We start from the raw sequence: 12,762 nt of genomic DNA, 5'->3' as shown, positions 1-12,762 counted from the left end.
TCCTGTGTCATCAACAAAATTTACCAACTTCCCTTTCCTTCCTCTCAAACTCAATACACACAGCCTCTAGACCTAGTGTTCTCTGACCTCTGGGGTCCTTCCCCACAGCCGAGCAAGTCAGGTTTTCGTTACTATGTTTGCTTCATCGATGCCCACAGCCGATACACCTGCACCTATCTCCTAAACACCAAAAATCAAACCTTCACAGCCTTTCTCCAATACAAAGCCATGATAGAAAAACGAACCGGCCAAACTATCAAAGCTCTCAAAACAGACCATGGTGGGGAATATCTTTCCAACATTTTTCAACAGTACCTTAGAGACCAGGGAATTCATCATAGACTCACCTGTCCACATACACACCAACAAAATGGATGTGTTGAGCACAAGCACCGCCACTTAACCGAAACTGCCCTCACCCTTCTCTCTCAAGCCTCCATGCCTCTCTCCTTCTGGGATGAAGCCATTCTAACCTCTACCTACCTAATAAACAGACTTCCCACACCAGTACTAAAGCTAAAATCCCCACTAGAAGTACTCTTCAACACCCCACCAAACTATACCCTGCTAAAACCCTTTGGTTGCCTGTGCTATCCCTGGCTCAGACCCTACAATAAACACAAATTTGACCATAAATCAACAAAGTGCATTTTCCTAGGCTACACCTCTGACCACAAAGGCTACAAGTGTCTATCCCCATCAAGAAGAATCTACACAGCCAGAAATGTCATCTTTAGTGAACAAGAGTTTCCGTACCCAACCCTCTTCCTCAACCAACCCCAACCCAACCCTACCCAACACTCCACCACTGTCCCTCCGACCACATACACCTTTCACCCTCCTTACTTGTCAAACATGCATAATATGCCTCCCTCTAATACTAATACTGTATCTCTATCTTTACCTTCTATGCCTGTTGAAGTCCCTAATGTTGCTGAAGCAAGTACTAACAATGTTGAAAATGCAGATTCAGTTGAAACTGTCCCTTTGCAGGTGGTGATCGGGCAAACTGTGTAGCCTTCCAGTGCTGCACTTCAACCCTCATCCTCTCAATCTCCCAATCCTGCCCTTGCTGAAACAGCTACTCAAAACAGGCACCACATGCAAACCAGGAGCAAAAGTGGAATTTTCAAGCCTAAGGTGCTAACTGCAGTAATGAATCCTGCAGTATGCCACAATCACAAGGCCTGAAATCTCCTTCTCAGTAAATAAAGTAGCCCAGTTCCTTCACAATCCTCTTGAGTCCCACTGGAAAGCAGTGAAAAGAATCCTCAGGTACCTGGCAGGAACCACAGAGTATGGTCTAAGATTCAGTAAATTCACAGGCTTCAGGATCTATGGCTTTTGCGACTCTGATTGGGCCAGTGACATTGATGACCGCAAGTCAACCAATGGGTATGGCATTTACCTTGGCTCAAACTTGGTATCCTGGGCCAGCCGAAAGCAAACAGCTGTATCAAAGAGCAGTACCGAAGCTGAATTTCGAGGGATTGCAGATGCAGTGACTGAAATTGTCTGGCTTCAGAATCTTCTCAGTGAAATCAGAATTTTGTGCTCAACCAAACCAGTAGTATACTGTGACAACCAAAGCGCAGTTCTGCTCTCTGCCAACCCAATTCTGCACAATAAATCCAAGCACTTTGCTCTCAACCAATCTTTTGTTCGAGACTATGTAACTAGAAAAGAAATATTTGTTAAGCATATCCCAGCTCAAGACCAACTAGCTGACACCCTAACAAAACCTCTCTCAGCCTCAACCTTTACCAAATTCAGGAGCCTGCTTAGAGTCTTCAACACAACATCATCATAGGCCCTCGGTTTGAGGGGGCGTGTTAGTGTAATCACTCTGCATCTCTGCTCACTCTATCCATCATCTAGAAGTCACAAGTATTAGCAAGTAGTTAGGCCAGCTCAGCAAAATTTGTTACAGCTGTTAGCCCCACAACCAACTTGTATCACTCACACACTCTGCACCCAAAACAACTGATATAAGTATCACTCACTGATTCTGTATCAAACTAATGTTTCTAATCACAATGCAACGTTCTTCTTCTCCCCTTTCTCTCTGTTCTCTCCTTTCTCTCTGTTCTCTTCACACATCTAGCTCACTCACTCTGTGATTGTTGCTCAATCACTAGCTACTGATACCTTACACTCATTATAGCAAGAAAAAGAGAAGATCATTATATTTGCTTTATTAATTACTACGACTTACTAAATTTTTACGCTAAGAATTTTCAAGTTTTCATGTTATCACATCAAAAGGAAAAAAAAAAAAAGAAGAAATCCATGAAATGAAATCATGCTAGCTAAAATGTCATTTATTTTTCCATACTTGTCAGGAAAACTTAAAAACCGTAGAGCAAAAATATGAAAGGATGATTATGAAATATCAAAAATATTAGAGTATATGTGAAGAAAGTTAGTTATCACAGTAAGAGTTAATTAGTTATCCATGTGAAGAAAGTTAGTTATCAAGATTTCTGGTATATAAGTCTTGCATGCATGACAAGCATAGAATATATATACTTGTAGCATACTCATTTCAATTCACTACTCTCTCATTCTCTTTCTCTCTTCTCTTCAACCTTATTCAACATTCCTATACTAACAATAACCGTTATAGGAATAAAGTAAAGAAAAAACGTAGGTTAAAGAATTAGTACCTAACCAAACTATATTACATTAATAAGGAACATATTCAATTCTTTGCTTTGTTTGCATACTTTTTTCCTTTTACAAATTATGTATATATAGATGTTGGCTTCCTCCAATACTTAATCACTATATTCAATCACTTTTGAAGGCTTTCAGATCTCTAGTACTATTCTTTTGCTTCCTTTCATTCATTTTTTGTGTTTCTCATTGACCTATACCATATGATATATATACACAGTAATAGTAATGGGTTATACTAGGTAACCAATTATTTTCTTGACATGAATAATGGGTCTTAAAATTGACCAAATTCAAGTAAAATACATTACATTTTAAATTACTCACCTAAATCTTAATGTTAGAATAACCATCCGCATACTTAGTAAATTGAACATTCGATATATCTATTGTTCACATTGTTTAATATTTTTATTATCTACCTATACTTTTCCAATAGTAATACATAGTTATATGTGCTTTTTTACGTAGAAGAATTGAATGATGTTTTATCACTTTTTTATTTATAGATCTATTTAAAAACTTTCTTTTAGGTATATAAAAGGAAAGTCTTAGATTTTATCTTCTCTTATTTTTTTTTATCACTTTTAGGTACATTACTGTGTTGAGGAACCTATAATTCTTAATCTTCACTGCAAGCAGAAATTTATCCTTGGACCATAAATGTAAGGGAATAATAGCTTGAATAAACAATAATTGATGCATAAATTAAACAAAAACTAAATTAAAGAACAAATTCTTTACTTCTATATGATAATATTTTCTTCTCCGTGCCAGCTTCACATTTTCTTCTATGTCATTTCTATATATTTACTAGTTTCCTTCACTCCTTCCTTAACTAATTCAATATCTTCATCAATCATTTTAAAGTATCATATTTTCATCATCTCCATTGAATTGAGCATTAATATCACTATCGCTCCCTTGTATCCTTCAACATACCAGGTAATTAAACAATAATACGATTGGAACACTTGTTCTTTTTCTCCTAAATCTAATATCTAATATAATGCATGCACAAATTTTAATTTTATGTATTTGTATTCAAGTTCAAATTTATTATTTATATATGTATGTTGTGTTGGTTAAGTATTGGTCAAAATTTATGAGATTTGCAAACAGAATGTATACCTTTTCTGACAAGACCGATTATACCTCGCTCTTTTTCCTTCGATCATAGAAATTGAACTATAATAACTGTTAAAGATTGAGCTAGCCAATTATGTCCATAATTAACTTGTAGACAAAGGGTTGGCTTTTATCAATCATTATCGGTTCTTACCTTTTTTTTTAAGAGAACCATTTAGATAAAGACGCTTAAAACGTCTTTTTTTAAAGATATTTTTTAATAATTAAAATTTAATACATATAATTAATTAAACCATGTTATTTTTGTCAAAATTAGATCAGATAAATTAATTTTGACCAAAAAATCGATGAAGTACATTTTGAACCAATCTAAATTAATATTTTTTATAAAAAATAACTACAATATGCTTATAAAAATAACTAAAATAATCTTATTATTATTATTATATAAATTTTAAAAATCGAAAATCCTAACCCTTTCCTTATCTCTGTGCCATCAGAGTTAATTTTTAAAATTAAAAAAGAAAAAAAAAATATATATATATATAATATATGAATATTTTAATATTTTTTATAATAAAATTATTATAGTCATTTTTTTATAAAAAAAATATTAATTTAGTCAATTTAAAATTTAATTTATTAATTTTTTGGCTAAATCAATTTGTCTGATCTAATTTTAATAAAAATAATATAATTTAATTAATTATATAAATTAAATATTAATTACTAAAAATTATCTTTAAAAAAATACGTTTTAAACATATTTATCTTAGTGGCTCCCTTAATTGGATCCGGTGGTTATATTATTAGCATGCATGCACGTGAATAGATACATGGAGAATGATGTAGCAATAGAGCTTGAAGCAATGCTGGAGAAGGCACAACCTTTGTTTACAACCGAAAGCTGCTGCATCTACAAAGTGCCTCATCAATTCCGTCAATCAAACGAAGACGCATACACCCCAGTGCTTGTTTCAATTGGCCCTCTGCATCACGGAAATTCTAGATTGGTAACCATGGAAGGACACAAACAGGTTTATTGTCAACATTTCATTCAAAGATCGGAGGCAAGTTTGACCGATTTGATGAGTTGCGTGCAACAGTTGGAACCACAAATTCGTGCATGTTACTCGGAGAAGATCGATCTCACGGTGGATGAATTGGTGAAGGTGATATTCATAGATTGTTGTTTCGTAATTGAGCTTTTCCTCGGAGATGAATGGGTGATAAATGATGTCATCCCTTCAAAATCTTGGATGGCTTATCGGGTAATGCAAGATTTGATATTACTTGAGAATCAGGTTCCTTTTTTTGTCTTTGAGAAGATATACAATCTAGCTTTTGCTTCTCGTTTAAATGGTGCTGAATTCCCTTCATTTATGAGGCTTGCTTTTGGTATATTTAAAATTCACAACCACCAAGGAGTGTCGCCACCTTCGAATGGTAGAACTATAGCACACTTCACTGATCTGCTTAGATACTTGTACTTGCCACCATCTCATAGAATACCTTCAAGGAACCCTGGATCGTTAGTTCTTGGTCACAGTGCATCTAAGTTAGTTGAAGCAGGAGTCAAGTTCTCAGTAAATAAACCATGGCACGGCATTGGCATACTAGACCTGGAATTTGAACATGGTATTCTTAAAATTCCGCATATTGAAGTAGATGATTTCACTGAAGTTAGGTTGAGGAACATTGTGGCCTTGGAGCAGTGTCACTATCCTGATGACCACTACATCACTGACTACGTTAGCTTCCTTGCTGGACTTGTCAACAGGGACAAGGATAAGGATGTCCTCATCAACGCTGGAATAATTGAGAGTATAGTAAGTGGTAATGACACTTCAGTGGCTAAGCTATTCAGCGATGTTGATAAAAATACTATAGTGTCAAATGTTAATGATAGTTATCTCAAAATTTGTGATGATTTGAAAGCTTACTATAAGCATCCTTGCCACACTAAAATGGCAACTCTCAGACGCGATTATTTTACCACTCCATGGAAGACAGCAGCTTCCATCGCTGGAATTGTATTACTCCTTCTTACTTTTGTTCAGACTATATGTTCTATTCTCCAAGTTTAATAAGTAGTACTAAGGCTACCACATAACCACATGCATTCACAAAAGGCTACTTAAATTTGAGGTGTGTTAATTATTATTGCCAACACTCTATGACAGATTTTAATTTGTATTCTTTCATTAATTTAAGATTGTAATATATGTTACTACTCTTTTTGAGTTTGTAATTTATATATATTATTATTGTTGCATTCCATTTTAATTTGTCAATAATAATTAGATTTAGCTAGAAAGCAAAACAAAACACTACCAAAGTGATTGGAGAAACAAATAAACATGCGCCTTACTCGGAGAAGATGAGATCAATCTCACGGCGGATGACTTTCGGGAAGGTGATATATATTGATATTCTTAATTGAGCTCTTCCCAGGAGCTGAGTGGACAAAGTATGATGTTTTCTTCTCAAAATATTACAACTTACAAGTCTCACATATTTTAAATATAAGGTCTCTAAATAGTTTATAAATGAAAATTTTTATTTCACAAATTAAATTTTAAAGTTAAAATTGATTCACTCAATCTCAAAGTTAATATAACTTATAATTTAATAGATTATATTATGTATGTATACACTAAAATCAACTACAAATATATTGTTAGACTTAGATTTTGAACATGATATTCTCACTCTAATATGACTATACCTTTGGTGAATTGAATATGATGATTATGGTCTATCTACAAATCAGGGAATGATTAGTGGCAAAGTTTTGACCTCCTTAATAACTTCTATCCTAAAATGAGTTCCAACAATCTTCACTGCAAATTTATCTGATCCATGGACCACCAAAATGCAAGGGAATAGCTTGAATAAACAATTGGTACCTAAACAAAAACTAAACTAAAGAACAAATTCTTTACTTCTATATGTGGTAGTTTTTTCCTTTTCATGTCTTTGTCATTTCTATATATTTACCAGTTTCCTTCACTCTTCCCTTAGCTAATTAATCAGTATCTTCATCAATCATTTGAAAGTATCATATTTTCATCATCCACATTGAAGTGAACACTAATATCATTAACGCTTCCTTGTATATTTTCACATACCAATTACCAGGTAAACGACACGATGGAAACACTTATTTATTTATCTTTTTTTAAAAATCTAATATCTAATAATTAGTAGGAATTATAAAGCAGGCTATCTACTCTGTCCTTTCTATGTACAGTGCATGCAGATACATATTATTTATTTTATCAATTCATATTCAAATTCTGTATAATATAAATACAAATTACACTAATTTATTTATTTATTTATATATAGTTATGTATCTTGTGTTGGTAAAAAAATTGTCAGTTATAAACAGAATGCTTGCCTCGTCAGAATATAGATTTAGCTAGCTAAATTTGTCCATAACTTGTAGAGAAAAGGTTCATGCGTGCATGGCTTTCATTAATTATTATCATTTCTATAACCTTTCTTTCTTTCTGGTGGCGCTCATGCACGTACATATATATATATAGATATATGGAGAATCATGTAGCTAAAGAGTTGGAAGCAATGCTGAAGGAGACACAACCTTCGTTTACAACCAAAAGCTGCTGCATCTACAAGGTGCCCCATGAAATCCGTCAATTTAACGAAGATGCATACACCCCAGTACTTGTTTCTATTGGCCCTCTTCATCACGGGAATTCCAGACTGGTAACCATGGAAGGTCACAAACAGGTTTATTTCCAACACTTGGTTGGAAAATCGGAGGCAAGTTTGAGTGATTTGGTGAGTTGCGTGCAACAGTTGGAACCACAAATCCGTGCATGTTACTTTGAGAATATCGATCTGACAGCGGATGAGTTGGTGAAGGTGATATTCATAGACTGTTGTTTCATAATTGAGCTTTTCCTCAGAAGTTATGAGCACAAGACAGAGGATGATGTTACCCTCCCAAAAGATTGGAAGGAGCTTCGAGTGAGATATGATTTGATATTACTTGAGAATCAGGTTCCTTTGTTTGTTGTTGAGAAAATATACAATGTTGAGTCTGCAGCGGAATTTTGACTTCTAATAGCTACAAAGTAATATGAAATTGAACACTACTCACAATAATGCACTCGCTATATAATTACTAAAGAGAAAAAAAAAGGAAAGAAAATGAATAATTGCTAAGGATATGTGAATTCCTTTAATTTTACTTTTTTTTTGATTGAATACATTTTGATTTCACTCATTTATATAGTTTCCTAACTTCTATAAATAAAATAGTTTCCTATAAACGCTCTTTAACTCCACCAATTTCTCCAACTTCTCTCTTCCATCCTTTGTTTGCCTCCTTTGTTTTCTCTCTTCCGTTCTTTTATTCTCACAATTCTCCACCTCGTTCACAATTTGAAATCTACTCAAATTTTGGACGATCAAAGTATAGTATTCATATCTGGTTGCATCATTAGACAATAACTGCCTAACATGGAACAATATTGAGCAATTTCAAACAGTGTTGGAACTTGCTTCCTGACACCACTTTAGTCAACATGTCAGCGGGATTTTCATCCGTGTGTACTTTTACAAGAGAAATGTCACCTTTCTCCATAACATCACGCACGAAGTGATATCTAACATCAATATGCTTGGTACGAGCATGATGAACCTGATTTTTAGCCAAATGAATTGCACTTTGACTATCACAATTCAGATCCACGCAATCTTGCTTCAACCCCAAATCATCTAGAAGACCTCTTAGCCACATTGCTTCTTTCACCCCTTCTGCTACTGCCATGTACTCAGCTTCTGTAGTAGATAGTGCCACTGTAGCTTGTAACATCGATCGCCAACTAACTGGAGCACCTTGTATTTTATATACATAACCAGTCGTAGAACGTCTTCTATCTAGATCACCAGCATAATCAGAATCAACAAAGCCGCTGATTTGACATGATTTTCCACTAAAGCATAAACCTGTGTCAATGGTGCCCTTCAAGTATCTTAATATCCACTTGACTGCTTCCCAGTGTGCCTTACCCGGGTTTGCCATGAACCTGCTAACAACACTTACTGCCTGTGAAATATCTGGGCGTGTACATATCATAGCATACATTAGGCTACCGACTGCACTAGCATAAGGTACATTTTTCATGTAAGCCTTATCCTCTGCTGTTGTGGGAGATTGTTTACCAGAGAGCCTAAAATGTGGAGCCAACGGCGTTACCACCGATTTAGCATTTTTCATTTCAAATCTTTCAATGACGCGCTCAATGTATCCTCTTTGGCTCAAGAACAATTTTTGGCTTGATCTCTCCCTTTTAATTTCCATGCCTAATATTTTTCGTGCAGCACCCAAGTCTTTTGTTTCAAATTCTTTACCAAGTTGAACCTTTAACATATCTATCTCTACCTTGCTCTTAGAGGCAATAAGCATGTCATCCACATACAATAGAAGATAGATATAATCACCTCCAGGAAGCTTACGAATATATACACAACAATCATAATTACTTCTGGAAAAACCTTGTTTTAACATAAAGGAGTCAAATCGCTTATACCATTGCCGAGGAGATTGTTTCAATCCATATAGCGATTTCCTCAAGCGACATACCTGACTTTCTTTACCCTCAACCTTGAAACCCTCAGGCTGATACATGTAGATTTCTTCCTCTAAGTCACCGTGCAAGAATGCAGTCTTCACGTCAAGTTGTTCCAATTCAAGATCACCATGAGCAACAAGACTTAAAAGCACTCGTATGGAAGTGTGTTTCACCACAGGAGAAAATATCTCGTTGTAATCAACACCTTCTTTTTGTGCAAATCCCTTCGCTACTAACCTAGCTTTGAATCTTGTACCATCTGACTTAGTAGGATCTTCTTTTCTTTTATACACCCACTTACAACCAATTGCAGTCTTTCCCACGGGCAATGGGACCACATCCCATGTCTTGTTCTTATGAAGAGATTGCATCTCTTCCTCCATAGCGACCAACCAACTTTCTCTATCTTTGTCTTTGATAGCATGTTTGAAGGTGACCGGCTCATCATCCTCCACTGAGAGTGCATAATCTACCAAGTTTAGCTGCCCATAATGTCTCAAAGGCTTGTCTGACCCGAACTTCTGAACAAATTTATAATTCCTCTTTGGCCTAGTAGATGCCAAAAAATCCTGCTGCAGCTGTTGTAATGCATGTGCATTTTCTCGCTGAATTTCCTCATGATCAAGTTCATCCTCTGCGTCATCTCGAGTAGCATTAGGATGCTCCACCTGAACATTACTAGAGTCTATTTGTTGGTATTTAGACTCTATCTCCACCACTTGAGTATTTGAAGTTTTTCCAACATCACCATCATCTGGCACCATATCTTTAGACAAAGCTACCATAGATCGTTCATCAAAGGTAACATCCCTGCTAATTACAAACTTAGAATCATTTACACTCCAAAGGCGATAACCTTGAACCCCTCTTGGATACCCCAAAAAGATTGCCTTCTTTGCTCTATCATCAAGCTTATTATCTTTGACATGATAATAGGCTGTGCATCCAAAGACTCTGAGTTTCTCGTAATCTGCATGTTCCCCTGACCACACCTTATAAGGTGTGTTTTTATCTAGAGAAGAATGTGGGGATCGATTCACTATGTAGCAAGCTGTAGCAACTGATTCTGCCCACCATTCTCTGCCTAACCCGGAATTAGAGCGCATACACCTTGCCTTCTCAAGTAGCGTACGATTCAGTCGTTCGGCGACTCCATTCTGTTGTGGTGTTTCTCTAACTGTCCAGTGTCTTGTAATGCCTTCTCGGTCACAGAACTCCTTGAAAGCCCCATCCGTGTACTCTGTGCCATTATCAGATCGTAGAGTTTTTAACTTCCTACCCGTTCGATTTTCAACCATTGCTCTCCACTGCTTAAAAGTGTCGAATACCTCATTCTTATGTTTGAGGAAGTAAATCCAAACATACCTGGAATAATCATCAACAAAAGTAACAAAATACCTGGAACCACCCTTGGAAGTAACTTTAGCCGGGCCCCAAACATCAGTATGCACGTAGTCTAACAACCCTTTGCTTTTGTGCTTGCTTGTAGAAAACTTCACCCTGTGTGCCTTTCCATACACGCAATGCTCACAAAATTCCATTTGTGGTTTCTTCATATTCTTCAGCAAACCTTGTCCACAAAGCAATGATAGACCTTTCTCTGACATATGTCCAAGCCGCATGTGCCATATTCTCGTGCAATCTGTTTGATCTCTACTTCCACCGATTCCAACTGCTAACTCACCTATAACCGTTGTCCCCAAAAGAGAATAAAGATTACCGTGACGAAATCCTTTCATCACTACCAAAGAACCACGAACAACTTTCAGTACCCCATTTTCCGCAACTATTTTGCAACCATTTTTCTCCAACAAACCTATGGAGATCAGATTTTTCCGCAAGTCTGGAATATGTCTCACATCCTTTAAGGTTCTTACGACACCATCATGCATCTTGATTCTTACAGTACCCAACCCCACAGTTTTACAAGCATGATCATTGCCCATTAAAACTGTGCCACCATTTATGCTTTCATAGGTAGTAAACCACTTCCTATTTGGACACATATGGTGAGAGGCTCCTGAATCAAGAATCCACTTATCGAAGATTTCATAAGATTGTTCTGTCACAGAGTAACAATCTTCCTCATCATTTGAGACGTAGCTTGCTTCTTGCTTTTCTTTTGGGTTTTCGTTGTTCTGTTTCTTGAAAGCTATCTTCTTATTTGGACAATTTGCTTTGAAATGTCCAGCTTCACCACATTTAAAGCATGTTCTCTCCGCGTGAGGTCTAGATTTTGTCCTAGACTTTCCACGCTTATTACCTTTTCCTCTTTCATTAGTCCTTCCTCTAGCCGCGAACAATCCTTGTGCTTGATCATTATACTCTCTTCCATTTGAAGATGACATTACACTTGTAGCAACCTTACGTAGATCATCTGCTAAAAGTGATGCCCTCGTCTCATCCATGGTCAGAGTGTCACCCACCAGCATCAATGTCTGCACCAGATTTTCATAGGACTTCGGTAATGAAAGTAACAATATGAGTGCCTGGTCTTCATCATCAACCTTCACATCTATATCCTTTAAGTTTGATATGATCCTATCAAACTTATTGATATATTCTCGGATTGAGGTGCCTTCCTCCATCTTGCATGTATACAATTTGGATTTTAAGTAGATCCTGTTAGTTAGAGTCTTTGTCATGAAGTTACTCTCTAACTTTAACCAGACGCCTGCTGCAGTTGCTTCTTCGTTCACCAAGAAAGCAACATCCCTCTCAAGGCATAAGATTATTGCAGCCCGTGCCTCAAGATCTAATTCTTCCCAATCCTCATCTTCCATTCCTTCCGGCTTTTTCTCTTTTCCTGCTAGTGCCTTGTGTAACTTTTGTGATATAAGCAGATTTTTCATCTGCATCCTCCAATAGGAAAAATCATTTTTTCCATTGAACTTCTCGATTTCATATTTGCCTACTTTGACATTACTACTAGTAGAAGCCATTATATTCAAAATTGAATTTTACCACTCAAATAATGAATAATATAATGTTGGCTCTTGATACCAATTGTTGAGTCTGCAGCGGAATTTTGACTTCTAATAGCTACAAAGTAATATGAAATTGAACACTACTCACAATAATGCACTCGCTATATAATTACTAAAGAGAAAAAAAAAAGGAAAGAAAATGAATAATTGCTAAGGATATGTAAATTCCTTTAATTTTACTTTTTTTTTTGATTGAATACATTTTGATTTCACTCATTTATATAGTTTCCTAACTTCTATAAATAAAATAATTTCCTATAAACGCTCTTTAACTCCACCAATTTCTCCAACTTCTCTCTTCCATCCTTTGTTTGCCTCCTTTGTTTTCTCTCTTCCGTTCTTTTATTCTCACATACAATCTAGCTTTTGCTTCTCGCTTAGATAGTGGTCGATTCCCTTCATTT

The 12,762-nt window shown here is 36.0% G+C and overlaps 2 protein-coding genes across 2 annotated transcripts; both read left to right on the top strand.

Annotated features, from left to right (window-relative positions):
• The first annotated feature begins 4,474 nt into the window (after window positions 1–4,474).
• On the top strand, window positions 4,475–6,045 carry LOC112765754 (UPF0481 protein At3g47200). The gene has a single exon (XM_025811609.3). It carries the CDS (start codon window positions 4,584–4,586, stop codon window positions 5,850–5,852), a length of 1,269 nt encoding a protein of 422 aa, XP_025667394.2. The 5' UTR covers window positions 4,475–4,583; the 3' UTR covers window positions 5,853–6,045.
• A 1,275-nt stretch (window positions 6,046–7,320) lies between these two features.
• LOC140181036 (UPF0481 protein At3g47200-like) lies at window positions 7,321–7,851 on the top strand. The gene has a single exon (XM_072223343.1). The coding sequence runs from the start codon at window positions 7,321–7,323 to the stop codon at window positions 7,849–7,851; it is 531 nt and encodes a 176-aa protein (XP_072079444.1).
• Window positions 7,852–12,762: the final 4,911 nt, after the last annotated feature.

Source organism: Arachis hypogaea, chromosome 17 (genome assembly GCF_003086295.3).
Source record: "Arachis hypogaea cultivar Tifrunner chromosome 17, arahy.Tifrunner.gnm2.J5K5, whole genome shotgun sequence".
Lineage (NCBI taxonomy): Eukaryota > Viridiplantae > Streptophyta > Magnoliopsida > Fabales > Fabaceae > Arachis > Arachis hypogaea.
Note: the sequence above shows the minus strand (reverse complement) of the source record. Positions and strands in the feature narration are given on the sequence as shown.